This window comes from Polypterus senegalus, chromosome 4, assembly GCF_016835505.1.
Source record: "Polypterus senegalus isolate Bchr_013 chromosome 4, ASM1683550v1, whole genome shotgun sequence".
NCBI lineage: Eukaryota > Metazoa > Chordata > Cladistia > Polypteriformes > Polypteridae > Polypterus > Polypterus senegalus.
In genome coordinates, this window is record NC_053157.1 from 210,846,891 (window position 1) to 210,870,155 (window position 23,265).

Sequence of the window (23,265 nt, forward strand, 5' to 3'; positions counted from 1 at the left end):
ACTGGGGCGACGGTTCATCTTGCAGCAGGACAACAAGCCTAAGCACACAGCCAACATATCAAAGGAGTGGCTTCAGGACAACTCTGTGAATGTCCTTGAGTGGCCCAGCCAGAGCCCAGACTTGAATCCGATTGAACATCTCTGGAGAGATCTTAAAATGGCTGTGCACCAACGCTTCCCATCCAACCTGATGGAGCTTGAGAGGTGCTGCAAAGAGGAATGGGCAAAACTGGCCAAGGATAGGTGTACCAAGCTTGTGGCATCATATTCAAAAAGACTTGAGGCTGTAATTGCTGCCAAAGGTGCATCAACAAAGTATTGAGCAAAGGCTGTGAATACTTATGTACATGTAATTTCTCAGTTTTTTTTATTTTTAATACATTTGCAAAAACCTCAAGTAAACTTTTTTCCACGTTGTCATTATGGGGTGTTGTTTGTAGAATTCTGAGGAAAAAAATGAATTTAATCCATTTTGGAATAAGGCTGTAACATAACAAAATGTGGAAAAAGTGATGCGCTGTGAATACTTTGCGGATGCACTGTATGTTAAGACTACAATAAATACCAACTTTATGAAATAAATGGACAGTCAGTGAAACCATAATAAGTGCAGAAATATATTTTAAAGTAAATAGCAACCAATTGTTTACCGGGTGTTTCAATTTTTAGTGTGTAATTCTTAGATTTACTTGAAAATTACTCTTAGTGAAATCTATTATGTAAGACACTGATCTATTTGCCTCAGTAACATTTCTGCATGGATGCTTAACTTTTCACAACTAGAGACTAATTAAACCAAGCTGTTTCTTGCAGGATCTTCAGTTTCAATCAAGAAGTTTCAATCAAGAGTCCTATTTTATTAAAAAATGACCATAAAATCTAATAGTAATTAGCAAACAAAACTGTAGTCAAACTAAACAGTTCTATTAATTTTGAATGTTCAATGTCAGAAAAAAACAGCTGCATCCATCACCTATTTAATATTATCATAAATAATCTCTACCAACTACTCTTAAACTTTTAATTAATTCCACTGAGCTCGACTGGCTACAGAGGTTGAAATGGTACAGAGTTGTTTGCATTAAAAGAGTCACAAGAATATTATATCTTGAATAACATAATTAACAATTCATGATAATTAAAGCTTTGACCTAGTAAACTGCCAGTCTGTTAAGCCAGTTACCTTCTTTCAATCACAAACTGAACCAGATGTTTTGACTGGTTACAGATTAACAATGACAATTAAACATTCTACATATGAGGTAAAAAAAAATGTTAAAAAAATTTGATAAATGTTAAGTAATAATTTACCAATTTATTTCTACCATGTACCTGATCTAAACAAGAGTCTTCAGATAGTGCACCTGTCTGAAGAGTTTTGGTTATTTCACTTATAATATAAATGAAAATGTATGCATACAGTATGATGGCACGGATTCGTCACGGATTTAGCCTCCTAGGTCCTAAAATCATCCTTGGTCATTTTCAGTGTGGAGATTTTTCCATGTCTAAATGCAGTTTCTTCCCACATTCCAAAACAAGTACAAGTTGGGCTCCAAATGGACCCAGTATGGTTTTGTGCTGTCCACATGGATTACGGATTGGCGTACAACTAAAACCATGGCTGGTTACTGCTTTGTGCTCAATACTGCCACACTTGTCTGGCCTTTCAACTTTCACTTTGAAATCTTGTAAAGCAGTTTGAGCTACATTATTTTTATGAAAATGTACAATATAAAAAATACTGTTGCTGTTATGTACATGCAATATTTTTATTCACTTGTTTTGTAGTTTCTGCAAAACACCAATAATGAAAAAGTGTACTACCCAGAATAAAGACACATCTGTAGAAAACTGACTAATCAAAATAACTGTGATAATCTCTCTGAAGTGAAATTAATTTCTGAAATGTGAAGGATTCAAAACCAAATGGTAAAACAGCAGTTTTTAATGCAACTCAGAACGTTCAAAATCAATATTCATCATTTACAAACTTTACAATAACTTTTCATTTGAAAATTTAAATGCAGAGCATAAATTGCATTCATTATGCCATAAAGAAAGAAAGCAAAAAAATTTTGATATTTCTGAATTTGGCTCTTTAAAATTAAATTAATACTTTAGGCACAAAAGCTTTTTTTTAATCTTTGGAAGGATGACATAAAAACACAAAAATAATCAAAGCAGTGTTTTTATTTATTTATTTTTTTGTATTAAGCATACTCCTATATTATTCTCGGATTAGTTTAAAAGACTTTTGACTTTTCCAACCAGAATAATCCAGCAAGTCAATCATGCATTATTAAACAATATTAATATCTTTCACTAGACTACAAGAACACATCAAAATGATATTACTACTATGATAACTGTCTTCCAGAACATTATGTTGCGGATGGGCAGATAGGTGAATAGTATCAGGCCCGTCTAACCTGTTATGTGTTCAGTATAAATATGAAGGAAGGTAGTACTCCAGCAGAGAAGAAGAAGGGAAAATATCATTAAGTTAATAAATAATTAAAAAAAATATGAAGTAATCACTCATATGACCTTAAATAATTAATGCAATATTAATAAAATTAAGGTTTTACAACATACACAGAAAATGCTTGTAATGGTTAAACTTCACAATGTGTTGTACAGGAACTTGCTCCCAAACCAAAGTCATTAGTTTATATTTTCCAGCATTAAAACATTACACACTCATTTCTAGTTGCTTCTTAAGAAGAAACGATATGGAACAGAACTATGCTGAATACATACAGTAAAATATGCAGTGGTGTCAAAGTATTACAATTTAAAAATCAAAGTTATTTCTTTTTATGGAGGGTAAACAAAAACAAAATAGTGCTATTCCTTAAAATACTTGCTTTAAATTAATAGTGAAATATTATAGTATCCTAAGCATTAAATATAGATAACTGCCTGTGTAGGTTTTTATATACATGTCTTGTTTACTTATTGAACAAAGGTGCGTAATGGTGGACAAGAATGTATTTGCTAAAACAACCATCTTTAAATATCATCAATATTATCTTTCAGTACAGTTTTTAATAAGTTACCCCAATTCAATGACTAATGAGAGTCAAGTTTTACATTTTATAAAGCTTGAAATTCAAAAACATATTTCTTTTTTTTGGGTACCTGTGTGACTAGTTTCAGGAGCAGTTTAAGACTGTTAAAAGCTTTTTTTAACTTTTGATTTATAACAATTTTAGCTTGGGGGAAATGGCTGCTCAAATATGTGACTATATTTGCATAATCAGTGTATTCTCTACAGCTCTTTACTCCATCTAGTGGATTAAAAAAAGGAATTTTTTAAAAAGTGAAACACAAATCTTTACACACCCCTCCCCCAACTGTAGACAACACTGACTACTGTAGTTTGCACTAGTACTCCCATAGCACACATCATCAATGAGAAGGTAAAAGTAATTCATAAACAGTTGGAAATTAATCTGCCACTTCCACAACATCTGTAGAGGAACACAAGAACAATATCTATGTCTTAAAGAAGCAGTTGACCTAAATCTAAAGTTAGGATGTTGTCACTGATCCACTGATTAGTTTCAATCACTCTATATTTTGTAAATTTTGTACAAAAGCAATTTCTTCATAATACTTATTTTCATTTTCTCTCACTACATAAACTGATAATTGAAGGTACCTCATTTAGTGCATACCAGCTACATTCCAAACTTCTGCTCTTTCTTTTGGATAAGGATAATCCTGTCCTGCTGGATTTTTCTTTCTTTGCACACATTTTACATACAGTACAGAAATTCTAAAGTGTGTATCTCCTTTGCCTCATCTAAGGAGGCTCATTAACACTTTAACAACTGACAAGTGTTGTTTAGATTAACTACAGTAAAATTATTAAGAATTATTATTAATTGAGTACATTTTTCATTGCAAAAAAATAAATTCAGTGGGTTTGTCTGAAAAAATAAAGACTTGTGGCCATGATAGAAAGGAACAGTGTTTTTGTTTGCATTTACATTTACTTATTTGGCTGGTGCCTTTATCCAATGCAACTTGCAGAATTTATGATATAATTTGTTACATTTCTTTTGGTTTTCCAATTGGAGCACAGGCAGGTCAAGTGATTTGTTCATGGGCACACAGTGTCAGTAGCAGAATTTGAACCCATAGCTTTAGGATTTGAAGTCCAAACCACAATACCACACTGCCTGCTTTTCTGCACCAATGGCACAGTCATAGATTTTTCTGTTAAATGTAACATAATGCCATCTACCATGATTATAACTGCGTGAATACTACACGTATGTCTTGTTTCTCCAAAGTGACATTGCCCATCATGACATATTTGTAACTATTTAATCAGAAGCATAATATCACATGCTTCGTCGAAATTTTCAGTGTGTCCAAAAATGTAACCCTCTAGCAATTCCTGATGCTGTAAGCAGAAGACCACTAAAAAGCGTGTATATTGGGATGGAGAAGGATGTTAAATTAAAAAAAATGTGATTGCATGAGCAACATTTTTTATGCAGAATGATACTGAGCAATCACAAATTAAAAAAATAAATGTATTCCCTTCCCCAGTTGTGCTATAGTTAGGGCACAAATGTCAATAAGAAAGCATATTCTTCACTGGTGCAAACAAAAATCTACTAGAGTACTCAAAATTAAGTCTTCTATTTTGGTATAATGCTAATAAATCTGTGAAATTCAAATACTGTAGGTTTCAATGATTAGTTTTTGAGTCATCATGTCCAAAGTCTCAAATCCCAATACATATATTACCCACAAGCCATTCCAAAAGATCCACTCTCAAATCATGTTTAGGGGTGTCCAAAATGTCTAGAGTACATGACAAAACTGGACTACATTATCATATATATTATTTTATTTATTATATGAATAAAAATAATCCTTTCATTCATGTAATTTACAAGGATTATGTGCCTTGCTTAAGACAACAGTAGTGGAAAACTATAGTATATTTTTCGGTATTTTTTTTTTCCATTAAAGAAGAAAGCACTATTCTACTGTATCCATTGCTCCCTTACCATATCTAAATAAAATAGATCAATACAAAATAAAAAATTAAACAAGTAAAATCATAACTAAATGAAACTATTTTTGTCACCCAAAACAAATCTGATTACTTTTGGCTGGACTACAACTAATATTAGAATGCATGCCAAAGTATAATGAAATATAATATATACTATATTTCATTACCAAAAAATACACTGCTGTGCAGCTTTAATTTTTTTTTATAGTTCTAGTTTTACTCCTTGTCTTTTTTTAGTTTTTTGTCTGTTAAAGGTCTTACTGTCTAAGTAGCATAATTTAGAGTGTAATGTGCCCATTTACAGAAACAGTTCTTGTTTTAGGCCATGGATAGATGGAGACAACAAAAAGAATACATTAATTTGAAGTTCCAAAGCTTTTTCACCAAATGGATGATAAGACAGCTATCATATGCCAATGCATTTATTTACAAAAGATATTAAATGGGCGATCAAGTATCATTTTGCTGGCAAGGATCCATTCCTTATACTGTGACCAACAGACCATAACTGAAATCTTAAATACCTGCAAATAGCATTACTTCACAAAGGTCTGAGGTCAGCTGACAGGGGGTTCAATTCGTAATCTGAATGTTGTATAATACATAATGATAAAAGAATGAACAAATACATCTAATTTAAAAGCCAGGAAAAAGTGTGAGTCTGATTGTCAGAAGTGATATGTTTTTTCTTAAAATGCAGATAACACATATACATATTGTAAGATTTTCATTTCCAAATGAAATTGCTTTTAAGAATGCCCCTTTGTGACATTATAATGGTAATCGGTAGGATGTTTACTTAATGATAAAAAAAAAGCACAGTATAAGGCTCACTAAGGCATTTTTTGTCAACTTTTAAAAAAAATTAGCTTAACACAAATACAAAAATGTCTCAGTTTATTCTATTACTTTAATGGTATAAAAGATATTCAAGTAATAAACAAAAAATAAACAAAGCAAATTTAGTTTAATTAGGAACAACTGAGCTCTATATGGGCTAAAGCTGTACTAGAAAATGCCTACACAAGCCATACAAGCATATATTCTTGTTTAATATTCAGTCTTATTTATTCTGGTGTATGGATGTACTGTATATTACCAAAATGCCACAACAAAAACAGTTTCTAAGCCATTAAAAGCAAAGCACACCGATTTTAGCATTAGTAACATAATATTCTCAAATCCCGGTTAATGTAATTCAGGTTGCAACTTAGTAGCTTGTCCTAGTAGCATCAGGCAGAGGCCTATCACAGCGTCCACTGAATCAGACATTTATACTTACAGAGGGCTAGTTTATGATCGTCAATGCATCCTAATATAAACTACCTTTAGAAAGAATTCAGAACTTTTTACTTTTTTCACATTTTGTTACACTGCAGCCTTATGCTAATGCGAAAACAGCATATTAGGAATATTTTGAAATTTATTAAGAGGAAATGGGACACACATATAGACAGTAGTGGTTTATTACACAGTAGATGAAAAACTGAAATTATCATTGACACAAGTATTCAAACATTTTGCTATGACACTTGTTAATCATCTTTGAGATGCTTCTTCACCATGTTTGGAGTCCACCTGTGTTAAGTTCAAAATGACTGGATATGATTAGGAAATGCACATAGAAGGGCCCACAGTTGATCAGAAAACAAGTCATCAGGTCTAAAAAACTGCAAAGCTTAAACACAGGAATTTGTTGATGCATAGTTCTGAGGAAGGCTATAACAAAATTCTACAAAATTGAAGAGCACAGTTGCCTCCATAATTCTTAAATGGAATAAGTCTGGAATAACCACAACTCATCCTAGAGCTGGTTACCTGGGTGAACTGCGCAACAGAGGGAGAAGCTCCTTGGTAAGAGAGGTTACCAAGACTCAGATAGTTACTCTAGTTGAGCTCCACATACCCATATAGGAGAAATTTCCAGGAGTATTAACTACCACTGTAACACTTCAAGAGTTTGTGTTTAATGGCAGAGTGGCCAGATGGCAATTGAAAGCCCGTCAGGAGTTTGCAAAAAGGCACCTAAAAGAGTCTTAAGACTGACGAAACCAAGATAGAACTGTTTTGCCTTAGTTATAAGCACTGAATCTGTAGCCAACTAGGCACCACTAATCATATGCTCAATACCATTCCAACACTGAGGCATAGTGGTGGCAGCATCATGCTCTGAGGTTTTTTTTCAGTAGCAGAGACCCAGAAACCAGTCAGGTTTGAGGGAAAGCTGAATGAAGCAAAGAACAGAGATATCCTTAATAAAAACCTGCTCCAGAACACTTGACCTCAGACTGAGCTAAAGGTTCACCTTCATTGAGGACAAAGACCCATACCTCAAAACAAAGACAAGAGTGGCTTGGGGTAAACTCTGTGAATGTCCTTAAATGTCCCATTTACTGTCCTGTCTTGAACTCACTCAAACAACTTTGGAGAGACCTGAAAACAGCTACAGTCTCCATCCAACCTAACACAACTTGAGAATATACAAAGAAAAATTGCAAAAAATCCTCAAATCCATATGAGCAAAGTTTGTACATCTTACCCAAGAAGACACTAGTTAGAAATCATTTTCAAATGGAGCCTCAACAAAGTACAGAGTAAAGGGTTTGAGTACTTGTGTCAATGTGATATTATGTTTTTTTTTACTTCTAAAATCCTGTTCTTACTTGGATATACTGGGTTACTGAGTGTTGCTTGATGAAGGGGAAAATTAATTTAATGTAGCATATGGTGCAAAATAACAAAATGTGTAAAAAGTGAAAAAAATCTAAATACTTTCTGAAAGGCACAGTATAATCTTTAGGATGTGGAAAGAACATCAATACAGACGCAAGGACTGAATAAATGCAGAGGCAGCAGTGCTTACCATTTAGTAATGTTGCATGCAATTACAGCTCAAAAATACTTAGGCCAAAATAGATATTGTGCAAAGGTTTCATTTTTACTATGAACTGCAGTCAATGTGTAAAGTTGAAAACAAAAATAACCTCCAAAATATATTTAGAGAGGGGGGTTATTTTTAATTTTTCTAACTTCCGTAATACAACCTGAAGAAAATAATCTTTTACATAAAATACGTTCATAAACAATACTGTTCACAAAAGTATCTGGCCTGTTGTTATTTTTTTCAATTAACTAAATATAAAGAAGAAAATTGAAGTTTTGTTAACAAGCCTTTCATAAACATGAATATCATTTTAATGATTTGCATGATGTTCACATTGCATATCAAGCACTCTAAAACATGACTTTCCAGTATCTGACAGCATGCAGCACATAATTACTTCAGTGATTCCTGTGAAGCAGGAGCACAACTGATTATATTTTGAGCTTTTGCTTATACTGTACAGCATCATCTACAGGTTATTTAGACCATGAGCAGCCTTAAGTCTGCATATCATAGAAGGGCAAGTGTCTTTAGTAAGTTATGCATTAATGAGATGGTAATAGGCAACACTGCTTCATACTTACAGTGGTTTAAAAATTCTTTTATACAGTTACACCTCTTTTCTCAAAGCAACCTTTCTGTTAACACCAAAATGGACAGATCTATGCTTCTCATGAATTGAATAAGTCTGCAATATTTGCCAAAATGATCTTCAAGGGAGAAATAATACCACTTTATTGAGAGGAAAGGTTCCAGGCCCATGTCTATATTCTGTGAAGAACAGCTAGGTGAAACCTCTCAGTTTAATTCAGTTTTGATTTTAACACTCTACTTAATAATCCAGGCCGGTGCTGTTACACAGAAAAGGCTACATCTTTCCATTTGTCAACAGTAAAATTAAAAGATTTTCAAATTAGTTCCTGTAGATTGGTTATACTATTTATTCACTCTGTGTAGGTAACAACAATCAATTACTATGCTTTCAGGTCATCACAGACGATAAGGAAACATTCTTCTGTGATGAAATTTTTACATTTCCACACGTAGCCAAATCTGTATACATTTTTAAAGAAAAAAAATAACATCACATGTTTCATGCCTAATACAGCACAGATTTGCAAATATTAATATGCTCAGAAGTGTGGGAATATAGTAAGAAATTCATAGTAAATTGATAATCACACAAAAAAGTCTCATACCACAAAAAGAAGCACACCAAGAGACTCAACTTAAAGGGTTGGGCGAACCACCTATGGCATCTGGATAACACTGCTTTCTGCAATTATACTCTGATTGCAAAACCCATACTAATTATTAAATTAAACACCATGATGTACGTAATCACATATATGTACTTGACTGAAATTAATACTATTGTCAAATCAAACAATCTCAAGTGAAGATGTAATGATTAACAATAATCACCAATGTTCACAAAGCAGAACAAACTCATATACATATAAATGCAGCTCTACCAGATGATCCATGATTAACACTGCACATTAATTTAATGCAGTATAATTTTCTGCAGTAGCAGGAGTAGAAGTATACTGCTGTGCAAAGGCCACAGGATATGTAAGCAAAAAGTACAAATGTCATATTTAGTTAATTCAGGGGTTCCAGGATGGGTGTGAGCTTTCCAAACTTTATGCTTTGTTATTTATATCAAATAGATTTAACAGAATGGAGAAAGTAGCTTTTCCTGTCCATTTAAAAATGGCAAATGTTGTAGTTAAAGGTAAAAATTCATCTATGATATACAGATATATGGCCATCATAAAATACGGCATGGGAAAATGCTGTTATTCTAATGTACAGCATTAATATTTTTGAACTGCTCTTTGGCTTTGATCCTGTACTCGGGGTTATAGACTGGGTTTAGACCATTTAACATTCAGTTGACTATTAAGTGTTAAAGGGCATCACTTCAATTGTTATGTTTCCCTATTGATTTATACAAATTTACCACAATACCCCAAATGCCACATATACTGCACTTTTTAGAGAAGTCATAATTTGTACTACAGTTTCCTGAACTCAAACAAAAAAAATCTCTGCATTTAGCCAAAATGAATCTGATTCTTTAACCTGTGTTGACTCCAGTGTTTTGGCTTTCCAAGTTGGCTTATTCAAACCATATAATGTGGTGTCCTACACCAGAACATAAAACATGCTTTATGCTTCTTACATTGATCAGATATCCTGTAAGCCTTAATTTTTTCTAAATTACCACATACCACTACCCTACGAACCATTCATATTTTGTTATTCTTTTGTCCTATTATAGCTTTTTAGTAAAAAAAAAAACCCTTTTTCTTAGACAGTTTAAATGGTACATTTAAATTTATGAACATAGTAGTTTAATAACAATATTTTCATGTGAATAAATGACTTGCCTTTTTGAATGTGTCTAAGATTATGTTGTGTTAAATTGAATGTTTGTGGGTTTATAATGATGGTTTTTTTTTGTTTTTATTAGAGTTACCAAACAAAATTAAATTCTCATTGATGACCAAAATGACTTACATAAAACAAGTACAAAGAGAGATTACCGTATATACTCATGGATAAGTTCTACAGTGGATAAGTCGGGACTTGATTTTATCATAAAATTTCTGGTATTTTATAATGTTGGTCGTATAAGTCGAATGCGGAAAACTCACATTATTGGTCCAAGAGATTATGATATGTTAACGCCCACCTGAGAGAGTAACCATGTAACACACTCGCTTTTCCTTCTATGTGGGTGTGGCTATGTGTTGTATCAGCGCATGCTCCTAACCCCTCTCTCTCTCTCTATTGTGCCTACGTGACCACACGGTAATACCTGAACTATTCCGAAGCAACGTTTGCAGTGATTTGTGTCTTTTGTATCTCACATCCTCGTACACCTTTATCGTAAGAGCATCCCTTATCTACGATGGAGTGTTCGATCAGAAGAAAATATGAAGCTGGTTTTAAATTAAACGTTGTTGAAGTAGTAAAAGAAATTGGTAAACATGCTGCTGCAACAAAATTCGATGCGTCTGAGAAACTGATGTGAGATTGGAGATATATACACACACACATACATACATACATACATACATACATATACATATATATATATATATATATATATATATATATATATATAGTCGATGCGGCTGGGGCTGGACGCCAGGAGGACCGGAGGAGGGCTTGTACCTCCTCCAGACCGCGAGGGCGACGCCCTGGTTGTGTTGGGGCCACGGGTAGAGGGCTTGGAAGCCCAACCCTGTAGGGACCCATGGCCACTGCCAGGCGGCGCCCCGGTGCCTGAACAACCCTGGACCTCAGCACTTCCGCCACACCAGGAAGTGCTGGGGGAAAGAGGAGCAGGGACACCCAAAGAGCTTCCGGGTGCGCAGCCGGCACTTCCGCCACACGGGGGTGTGTCCGCAGGAGACTGCCGGGAATCAGCCGGAGCCCATCCGGGTTCCTATATAAGGGGCCGCCTCCCTTCATTCAGCGGCGAAAGTTGGGTGGAAGAAGGACAGAGCTGGAGAGAGGACTGGAGGCGGCTAGAAAGGCATTTAGACTGTGAGGCCTGGACTTTGGGGGATCGGTGCTGGAGGCACTGGGACGTGCACTGAACTGCAACTTGTAAATAGTGTGTAAATAAACGTGTGTTGGGTGTGAAAAACGATGTCCGTCTGTCTGTGTCCGGGTCAAGTTCTACAATATATATACATAAATATACATACATACATACATATATGTATATGTAAATATATATGTATATGTATATATATGTGTATATGTGTGTGTGTATATATATATATATATATATATACTAGCAGAATACACGCTTAAGAGGAGAAGTAGTGTGTTAAAGAAGTTATGAAAAAGAAAAGCAAACATTTTAAAAATAAAGTAAGATGATTGTTAATGTAATTGTTTTGTCATTGATATGAGTGTTGTTGTCATATCTATCTATTTATATATATATATATATATATATATATATATATATATATATATATATATATATATAGCAAAATACCTGCGCTTGGCAGCGGAGAATTAAAAAGAAAAGGAAACATTTTAATAATAGCGTAACATGATTGACAATGTAATTGTTTTGTCATTGTCATGAGTGTTGCTGGCATATATATATATATATATATATATATATATATATATACACACACACACACACACACACAGACACATATATAAACATATATATATATATACACATCTATACACATATATATATACAGTTATATATATACATATACACACATACATATATATATACATATATACACATACTGTATATATACACACACACATATATACATACTGTATATACAACATATACAAATCTACATATATATATCTACATATATATATATATTAGGGGTGGGACTCGATTAAAAAAATTAATCCAATTAATTAGAGGCTGTGTAAGAATTAATCTTGATTAATCGTATGTAATCGACACGTAAATTTGCCCCAAATCGCAAATGTTTTTTTTTTAATTTAAAACGGTTTTAGTGGGCGACAGAATCAAATAATAGACATGGACATGAATATTGTAAACTGAAGCTGTTTTAATTTCTGAAAAAAAGCTTTTAAACTGCATTTGAATTCAAAACAGAAACAAAAATATCATCCCTGGTTAAAATTGGGCAGACTTAAAAATAAAGTGGTAGTTTAAGTACTTTAAGTACATTTTCAGAATAGTATTGTCTTTAAATAATAATAACCAAAATTTCAACATAAAGTGCAGTTTTTCTTCTTAAAAAAATAAGTCAGAAACATAAAAGGTAATTTGACCAGCTTACTCTTTAAACTCTGAGTAACATTAGCCAAAATTATTTTGTACATTAGGCTAAAACAGTGTGATCATTGAACATTTTGTAATTAGATGTATTTAGAATTACTAACGGTCACGGAAGTCCAATGATCCCCAGTAAGAGCCACAAAGTCCGCTTTCTGTAATGCATCTAATTTTGCTTGCTTTTCAGTGTGCACAAAACCATGCTTTTATCAAGGCTTATTTCGGGTAGTCGAAATGATCAGTCGTAGGAACGCGCTTTATTCCGACTCTAACATTTTTGTAGCTGTGATGTGTGCATCAGTGTAATGGATGTACCAGGAAATCATGCATTGACAAAAGTTCCGTTTGCTTGGAATTGAAAGTGTGATTAAATGCGCTATTTTTAACGCGTTATGGAGTACATGCATCGAAGCTTCTCAGCTGTGCTTGTGCTAAGAAAGGAAAATTTTAAAAATAGCGTAACATGATTCTGCGTTAACCTAATATTTTTCATACGTCCCAAACCAAGGAGATCGAAGGTAAAATGAATCGGTAGCGCGTACATAGTCAGTACACCCCTCTCGGGAATCGAACCTCGAATATCGGCGTTAGAGGCTTAAGACTCTACAATTAGCCACAGCGTGTGGCTTGTCTATGCTAAAGTATGTATTGTAGATCGGGGTATATATATACATTTATATATATACCCGTGTACCGCAGTGGAGAAGTAGAAGTTATGAAAAAGAAAAGGGAACATTTTAAAAATAGCGTAACATGATTGTCAATATACAGTAATTGTTTTGTGAGTGTTATTGAATGTTGCTGTCATCAAGGATTTGATTATCATTATTTCTTTCAATCAGGCTCGTATTTGTAGGATGTGTTCAAGTTACATTCCGTGTTTGTCAATCGTTGTAAAGATAAGAGGTTTCATTCATCGATTAGTTCCTTACTGCATCAATAAACAGCTCGTCTTCCTTTTATCTGTGATGTGACAAACTGCATGCACGGGTTTTTTTACACTGTCTTCCTTTAGCAGGACATTCACTTTTTCCACCGTGTGCTTTGTTTCCGCAGTAGCTGCACTTATGAATATGATTGTATGTATAAGGCGCTTCATATTTTTTGCTGCCTTCTCAATTGTGTAATTCGGTTTTTGTTCAGCACTCTTTGGAACTGTTGCTTTTTGTCTGCGCATTGCGTCAGTTCACGTGAGCCGCTTGGTGTTCTTGCATCGAAGGTTCCCAGCTGTACTGGTGCCATCTCGTGTAATGTCAGCTAAGACCCGGCACTTAAAAGTTTCTCTCGCAGTTTCAATGAGTTTGTGCCAAACACCACCCTGACCATCTCATCTTCCTCTGCATAAGCACAGTCCTTCACCCGTGAACATTTACCGGCAGTGTTTGTATTGGATTGCCGCTGATGGGCGGCCTTATATGGGCAGGCACTAAATTACAAACGCTAGTGGCAGCCTGTCTATGAACTTAATTTAATATAAACTTACGGTTCACGCCGTGCTTTGTTTCCGCAGTAGCTGTACTTATGAATATGCTTGTATGCATCATTTGCTTCATAATGTTTTTCTGCCTTCTCAATTGTGAAATGGCGTTTTGTGCTGATCGCTGTTTGGAGTTCTTCCTTGTTATCTACATACTTACGTAGGAGGCGTGATGATGTCACACGAAACTCCGCCCCCCATGGCCATCTCCAACTCAAGACTCCATTACATTATATGGGGAAAAATAGCTTCCAGTTATGACCCTTATGCGTAGAATTTCGAAATGAAACCTGCCCAACTTTTGTAAGTAAGCTGTAAGGAATAAGCCTGCCAAATTTCAGCCTTCTACCTACGGGAAGTTGGAGAATTAGTGATGAGTCAGTGAGTGAGTGAGTGAGGGCTTTGCCTTTTATTAGTATAGATATATATATACATATATATATATATGTATATACATATATATATACATATACATATGTATGTATGTATGTATATATATATATATATATATACACATATATATGTATGTATGTATGTATGTATATATATATACATATATACATATATATGTATGTATGTATGTATATATATATATATATATATATATATATACATATATATATATATATGCAGCGGTGAAGTACTGCCTTAAAATTTTTATTAAGAATAAAATTTTACTTTTTTAAACTGAGGGAAAATATACCAATAATTATTTGTTAAGGATCTTTGTATACCACATTGTGAGTTTAGCCCTCCGCTTGTAATACGACCAAGCTGTGCGCTTAGCTTACTCTTGAGCATGCAACATACAGTTGGCCATGTAAACAGTAATCTTGTTTCAAATCTCACAGATTGGATTGCTGCTGTCATAATCGGTTTGAGTTTCATGGTTTGTTTCAATTACGACAGTATTTGTAGGACTTGTGTTGAAGAGACATTCGGCATCTGTCAAGCATTGTAAGTATACAACCAGTTTCATCGATAACTTCACATCCAGCTTTTGAGAGTTTAAACATTCATAAACATCAAAGTGTCCACTACTGAAATCGTCACCTGTCAATCTAAGATGTTTAAGAGGCATTGACGGTAGTCAAAAGGTGTAAAATATTTGGCCATTTCGGTACACTTGAAAGAAACAACCGAACAATTCACCGGCAGCCATCAACTCACATGCAGATGCATAGGTGAAGGGCTTAAGCATTTCACTCTTATAGTGCTCCTGTGTAGTATATCTCCTGTACTGTCATCAGTCCACAACTTAAACCTGTCCCAGTCATTCAATACATAAGACACAATGTTCCTCTGGATATCAAGAGTGAGCCTGATATGGCCATGCAATATGTAACAAAGAGAATGGAAAAGGTAGGTGCCATCTCCGGGCATGGAAACCACTCGGTAAGTGACAGTTCTTTGATCGATGGTGATCACCTCGATAGACATGTTAATGGGGGTACGGTTGGAATGATAAAGGAAATGGGTACCTGAACAATGTAAAGTAAGTCTAAAATACCTACACAATAACTGTAATTGTAATAAATGAACAATAAAACAGCGGAGAAGCCGTGGATTAAATAAAAAGGCTGTAGTTATCAGCAGGGAGACGTGAATCCCATAGCGAAGCAAGGAAGGGAATGTAGAGACTGAAGCGACGGCGGGCAGGCAGCCAACAACGTGGGAGGCGTTGGGATGGGAGACCTAACGCTGCCTCACAGGATGACCGAGCTGCAGGCTATGGACGTATATATGTACGTAAGTAGGATTCAGTTAGCGTTGGGAATCAGTGTACCAAATTTCTTGAAGATGGGCCCATAAGTAACAAAGAACGTTGAAAAGTTCAATATGGCGGCCAACAGTGGCATCATACCACCGAAATAAGTACCAAATTTCAGCCTTCTACCTACACGGGAAGTTGGAGAATTAGTGACGTTGGAAAGTTCAATATGGCAGATGACAGTGGCTTCATACAACCAAAATAAGTACGTACATCGGTTTTGGTTAGCGCAGGGAAGCCACCTAACCAAATTTCGTGAAAATGGGGTCAGCCTTCTACTTACACGGGAAGTTGGAAAATTAGTGACGCTGGAAAGTTCAATATGGCGGCCGACAGTGGCGTCATACCATCGAAATAAGTACGTACACCGGTTTCGGTTAGCGCAGGGAAGCCGCCTACCAAATTTCGTGAAGAGGGGACTATAAATAAGAAAGTTCAACATGGCGGACATTGTCGACCGTTATGGCCGTTACGTGTAGAATTTCGAAATGAAACCTGGTTAACTTTTGTAAGTAAGCTGTAAGGAATAAGCCGGCCAAATTTCAGCCTTCTACCTACACGGGAAGTTGGAGAATTAGTGATGAGTCAGTGAGTGAGTGAGTTAGTCAGTGAGGGCTTTGCCTTTTATTAGTATAGATTTGCCAGTCGATCTACGTTCCTACCCTCACCTATGGTCATGAGCTATGGGTAGTGACCGAAAGAACAAGATCGTAAATACAAGCGGCTGAAATGAGTTTCCTCCGCAAGATGTCTGGGCTTTCCCTTAAAGATAGGGTGAGAAGCTCAGTCATCCAGGAGGTGCTTAGAGTAGAGCCGCTGCTCCTCTGCATCGAGAAGAGTCAGATGACGTGGCTCAGGCATCTGATCAGGATGCCTCCTGGACGCGTCCCTGGCGAGGTGTTCCGGGCACGTCCAACTGGACACACTGGAGGGACTAGGTCTCCCGGCTGGCCTGGGAATGCCTCGGGATTCCCCCGTAAGAGCTAGAAGTGGTGGCCGGGGAGAGGGAAGTCTGGGCATCTCTGCTCAAGCTGCTGCCCCCACTACCCGACCTCGGATAAGCGGAAGAGGATGGATGGATGGGCAATTACTAAGACACACAGGCATAATTTAAAGAATCAATATTTGTGGGGTCAAATAGAGGCATATTTACATTTTAAGGCACTGCCACCTATGCACTTTTCTCAAACAACTCCCACATTACTCTAAAATAAGTTAATCACTGCAAATAAGTTTGAAATTGACAAAAATAGGTTTCCACAATTTTATTTCACTATTAATATAACTTTGTTAATATATCAGAACTTATTATATCCTTTCAGACTGGGAAAGTAACAGTTACAAAATTAATGACAAAATAAACTTAATATTTGGTAACACACTTCTTGGAAAGAATATGTACAATCAAGCACTTCCTACAGCCATGAATGAGTTTTCAGGCAGCTTGAATCTTGAGCAGTTGTTTGAAGTTCTTTCACCAAAATTAAAAAATCCTTTAATGTAAACTTTGACCAATTTTAATCTTGTATCCATGTTTAAGAATACTGGATACAGTGCCATGTGCCTTAAATGTCTTGATAACATTGTATTCATTGGACACAGTAACATTACTATCTCTGGAGATGGTCCATGCTTTTTACAATCTTCTGTATGTTCAGTGGATTAATATAGACACTAAAAGTAGAGTAAGAAACAACTTTTTTCAAGTCACACTACTTGAATGTATGATTCTGATACTGATGGCATCTGCAATTCATCACTGGTGAGCCTACTTACTAATTACAGTAGAATAACCTACTTAAATTTCAAATATTTTTTACATTTTGTGAGAGGTGCCAATAATTGTGACCAGTGTATTTTAGGATTTCTGTGTGGAATAAGATTAAATGTTTATTTCTCGCTTTTTTGTGTTGTTCCACTATACTGTAAATAAAGGAAATACATTCTATATGTCAGTACAAAGCTTTTTTAATTTCAACTGCTGCATTATCTGAAAAAGCACAGAGGCGGCCGAAAAAGACTGTGTGCCAAGAAGCAATCTTAAAATAGCATTCATGGCAAATCTTTGCGCCTCCCTGATCCATAATTACAAATTCCGTGCATTTGTATATTAAACAGACACTACAGACAGAAAGAATAACTGCAATAATGTTTAATATAAAAGACGTTCAAGCATAGTTAGCTCTGTAATGCTCTTAAGATGCAAAGATCTTTGTGAAATAAAACACATTATTAAAATACTAAGCAAAATTAATGTATAGGAAATGCATAAACACTAAATAATCTTTTTTATTTTCTGTTTAAGTTGATTTGTATCTAGTGAACTACAAGTGTCCACGGCATATTGTTATAATCTAAGACCATAAGACTGAAGATCAGAAAACAAAAAAATCCCTTTTATCCAGGAGACAGGATGGCATTAACCTACTTTTCTAGTTAAGTTCCAAATAGGATTATTTCTATGTAAATTCCTCATGAATAGTGATGAAAATCCAAAAAGTAAACATTATCTTCTTATTTATCTTTCCTTATGTCAAAAATAACATCCATAATGAAAAGTTTAAAATACTTTTTCTTCTTTTAAAAATAAATTTAGAACACTTCTGCATAAAGGGGCATTTTTATTCAATGTTTTGAACAGAGGTTAGAATTTTGGCACATTGAAGACAGAATCAATTGTTAAGAAATAAAAGAAGAGCACTTTCTGCAGATTTTTCAGGATCTCATGTTCTTATTTGGGATATATGTGTTGAAACAAGGTTAAATACTTGCCCCTTACCATCACTGAAAATTAGGAAGTGTTAAAGGACCTCCTATCAGGATAATTTATCTCTGCTTTTTCAAAGCTTTAAGAGCTATGAACAAGTTGCTTTGAGTGCTTCAGGACTAAATCCCAAGATAAAAGTGACAGACAATTATGAATTGCCTTTTCTTTGCCTAGTAAATGATGACGGTTATAATAATAACAATAATAATAAAGTGAAACAGAAGAAAGGGACACTAAAGTAATCTAAATTATTTTTTATGAAAAACTGCATTTGACAGCCAAAAAAACAACAAACAAAAAAACAAAGCAGCAAAAAATGTCAAAAAACAAGAGGCACTGCATCATTATGCCAGTACAGACAAAACCAGATTGTTTTATTGGAAGAAAGCCGTATCCGTCATTGACTAGGAGTTCATTCAGACTTCTTCTGCAAGCCCATCCATCTTCCAAAGTGAAACCATGACATGGATGCAGGTTTCTTTTTTTCCTGCTGTTTTTGTTCTTGTTTAAAGAAATCAATACGGTCATCATTCTGTTCATAATTAATGGCTAGATAAAATCCTTCCCAAATGACATACACTCAAGTCCAATCCCTAGACGACTCTTCCAGGCCGCAGGGAAAGGGCTTGGTACCTGCTTAGATTGACAGTCACACAAAAAGACTCATGCTGATGTTGGACAAACAAGGGATCATGTCTATTGTTCACCTTTCTACATGACTGAGATACTGGAAGAAAGGCAGTTGGGGGGGTAAAAATAATTTAACTTACCATTTAGTATTTTAGAAAAAAAATCTTTCTGTAAAGAGAATGCCATTATGTCTTTCATTTAATCCATATCCACAAATACACAAAATAAATAAGGCCTATTTCATTAAATAATTCCTCCCCTAGGCAAAGGATTTCAAAGTCAGTGACCGTGTCACTCAAGGATTAAACCTCTCACTTTCTGAATCTGTTGTTAATGTTATAGAAGAGACCAGGATCAAAATAAGAACTATGCAAAGCAAAAATAGTTCCCAAAAGGCAAAACGAGGTAATGGTCTGCAGGGGAGGAGGGGTGAATCTGCATTGCTTATGTTTGGAAGGGCCAAAATGCTCAAACACTAGCCTTACATAAATGACAGGGAAAATAGTTTCAAAACAAAACTCAGGGGAAGCAAAAGAGGAAAAGAAAAAGAAAAGAAAAAAAAGACAAAGACTTACTTGTCTCAAGTTGATGAAGGCCAGCAACAAAGTGTCCCCTTGAAACCCAGGCACAGGCCCCGCTCTGGCAAAGTCTGTGGGAACGCAAAGAAGATAAAGGAGGACATTAAATAGGCATGGACAGTGAGATTGGCAGACGGATGACAGGGGGGACAAGGGAGGCCGGGGGAGAGAAGGGCAGCCGTACTAAGGAGTCATGTCTCCGGGCCTGCCACCGCTTTGTTTGCCCTTCAAAATTTGTGTCATCAAAACGGCATTAATTCCCAGCCGCCTTGACAGCCAAGGCGTGGGGTGTGTGGGAGGAGGGAGCCATACCAATTCGACCTGGAGCTCATTCCCATGGGCAATGCCCCGACTCTTTGGCGCATGGACAGGGGGGCTGTTTTCCTTGAAAAGAGGGGGTAAACAAGTTCAGCAATATAAACAAAACAAAACACACACTTTCACTGCGCACAAAACCTGAGCTGTGAAAATCCTTTTCAATTCCAAAAGCCATTTGTATCAACAGCCTGCGATGACATTATACGCTTGCCATCTTTATATAATAGAATTTTTAGTTTTTTGGAGATGGAATAAAAGCAGAGGGCAAGTGTTCTTGCACGTCCCGTTATCTGTAAGGTATCAAATGTTGAGCTTAAATGAGCACTAGCACCTTTCAAAGAAACAGTGAAAAGGGACTCTGCAGACCTGGGGCAGGAATTTGTGTTTTTGGAGTGGCCTTAGCACTTTTGAACATAAGTAAGGTTTATACAATGCCCTTTGACCTGATTTTCTCTGATGATGCATCTAATAAAGGATAAGCGTTAAGAAAATCAACTCTTTCAAACCTGCTTTAGCCCTGTATTCTGCTAAAGCACTTCTGACACGACAACTTGGTTGAAAAGAAATGAGAAGTTTTTCTTGGGCTTGACTAGCTTTTAATGAGTTGTAATGCTATAGTAATCTAATGAAGCTTCTGTGTGTTATACAAACACATACTAGTTTTATATTAAAACATAAATAACATTAATAAAAATTTCCAAAAAAATGTTTATTTCTAAATCTTAAAATTTAAAACTAGTGATGTACAAAATTATTATTTAAATGTAATTATAAACTGCTTTTAATAATGAGGGTAACAGAACAGAATTAAGGTAAAGTGGCCTTGGTCTTCACAATATCAACCATTACATCTTGTTAGCCAAAGAACATCTCATAAGCTAAAATATGTGATACTCTATATCAGTGGTAAACAACATCGGTCCTGGAAGCCCCATGGCAGCAGGTTTTTGCTCCAACCACATTGCTTAATGAGAAGTCAATTAATACTGATAAAGCACTTACTGTTCAAGTGGCATCTTTCTGCTTTATTGCATCTGTCTCACTTATTAAGTGTTCAAACCCTTGACTGCTTATTTTAGCCTTAAACAGCTACATTTACTGTTTTTGCATGCTCCTTATTAGCAGTAAGATGTGAGTGACAAAAAAGCTAGCAGTTCTCCATCTAGCTTGTTTCCATTTACACCTGTGTGTATTCATTGTGCACTATTTGATTTAATGCTTAGAAGAAAACTGAAAAGAAAAAAATTAAGGATTGAAGTTTACTCATCCATTTTAAGCTTCAAATATTTGGATGATATCCTTTGAAAGGAAAAAGTCTACGATACAAGAAATTACCTGACATTGTAGGGTTAAAGTTATCAAAGTTGACTATTTGTAAATCTCATACTGAAGATCAAGTTTATTCAGGATGCATGACTATATATTCAGTGGTCTAGGAGAAGGTGGTAGAAAAGATCACCACACCAAACAACTTTGAACATTTTGCATGAATTCACTTGCAAATCTGCTTAACTCAAGCTGCATATACAGCATGTGGGTGTGTCGTTATCTGTGTTAAAATTAACGTTAGACTACCTTTAGATGTTCATAGCACAGAGACATCATTTAAGTAAATGCATTTTTGACAATAAAAAATAAAGATAACAACTAGTTTTTGTGGGGAATAACAGCCTTACTTTATTTTCTGTACAGATCACACATGCTTTATTTAGCATTTTTGCTGCCAGTACTCAAGATGACAGGAAAATACTAGTCAAACGTTAATGGTCAAAAAGAGGAAAACATAATATCCAAGTGAATTTAACAGCAAAGGCAGTGTAGAGTAGGGCTCCTCAAACACCAATGACCTCTCTATTGTTTATGTCACACTAAATTAAAATGCACTGCTTTAAAAATCTACCGACAATGCACATAATATAAGATTGAGCAAGCTACGCTAACAACCTCAAAATTCATAATATGATAGTTATTGTATTATGTCCCAATATGGCTTAGTAGGATTATGCATGTCATTGACCATTGTTTCTTTTTTTTGGACCTCTGTATCTACTGCATTTATTTTCTCAGCACAATAAAACCTAAAACAAAGCACCTGAAGAGAAGTATGTTCATGCCCATTTGAAAATAAAGAATTAAATATCAATCTTGTACACAGTGCTTAACACAATTAATTCTTTAAACCCCTTTTGATATTCATGGACCTCTTCTGTATTACATAACTCACTTCAGGCCATTTATAGTCTGAATTGTCTTAGCATTAGTTAGCATATTTAGTGATTACAGTTATCATTAGGAAAGCTTAAGACCTTACTTGTTATGTTCACAAGACATCAAGGAAGTGTGTGGTATTCAGATACAATAAAACCTAAACGTTTCAAAGGATGTACACACGTAATAATTCAGCAATATATATGCTTGCATCACAGTGGCTGCAGGATGTACAGTGATGAACAGTGAGTGGCCAGAATATTTTTCATAAGGCTGCACAACATTTTTGGTAGGCGGTCTGGGGCACCTTTAGGAGAAATCAATTTTGGTCAAACTCATTGGACTTGAAGTTACAATCCCAATATTTGGCACTTTTTTGATGTCTTGATTGGGAATGGGGTAATCACATCATTGGGGTCATCAGTTGGGAACCCTGCTTCATTAGTGTTTCACTGGCAGACTCACAACACCACCATAAGGCTCAACAGCAACACCTGTAATCCCAGCCCAGTTGGCTTGTTGGAAGGCCTGCTCTTGTACTCCCGTCCCTTTCAGAAGCCTGATTGTTGACATGGCTATAAACCCTCTACACCCTGTTTCTACTGGGAGCACATGAGTACACCAGACGTGTTGTTTCCCCTTGGCTGCTATGTCTGCCTACCTAAGAATTTTGCGTTCATTTGCTTCCTCAAATGCTAGCACAGTTACCTCCGCAATGAACAAGGACTTCTGTGAGGCTGACCACAAGGACAGGTCTGGCCTAAGACTGGATGTAATAATTTCT

The 23,265-nt window shown here is 35.5% G+C and overlaps 1 protein-coding gene across 6 annotated transcripts in view; it reads right to left on the bottom strand.

The window, feature by feature from the left end:
* exoc6b (exocyst complex component 6B) overlaps nucleotides 1-23,265 on the bottom strand; it is a 608,337-nt gene that overhangs the window by 90,285 nt on the left and 494,787 nt on the right. For 4 of the 6 annotated variants that reach the window (XM_039751926.1, XM_039751928.1, XM_039751927.1 and 1 more), the window contains one exon: nucleotides 19,953-20,026. The exons of the other annotated variants lie outside the window; for them this stretch is intronic. In XM_039751926.1, the coding sequence (XP_039607860.1) occupies nucleotides 19,953-20,026 (74 nt within the window). The remainder of the gene's footprint in view (nucleotides 1-19,952; nucleotides 20,027-23,265) is intronic. 6 annotated transcript variants of the gene reach the window in all.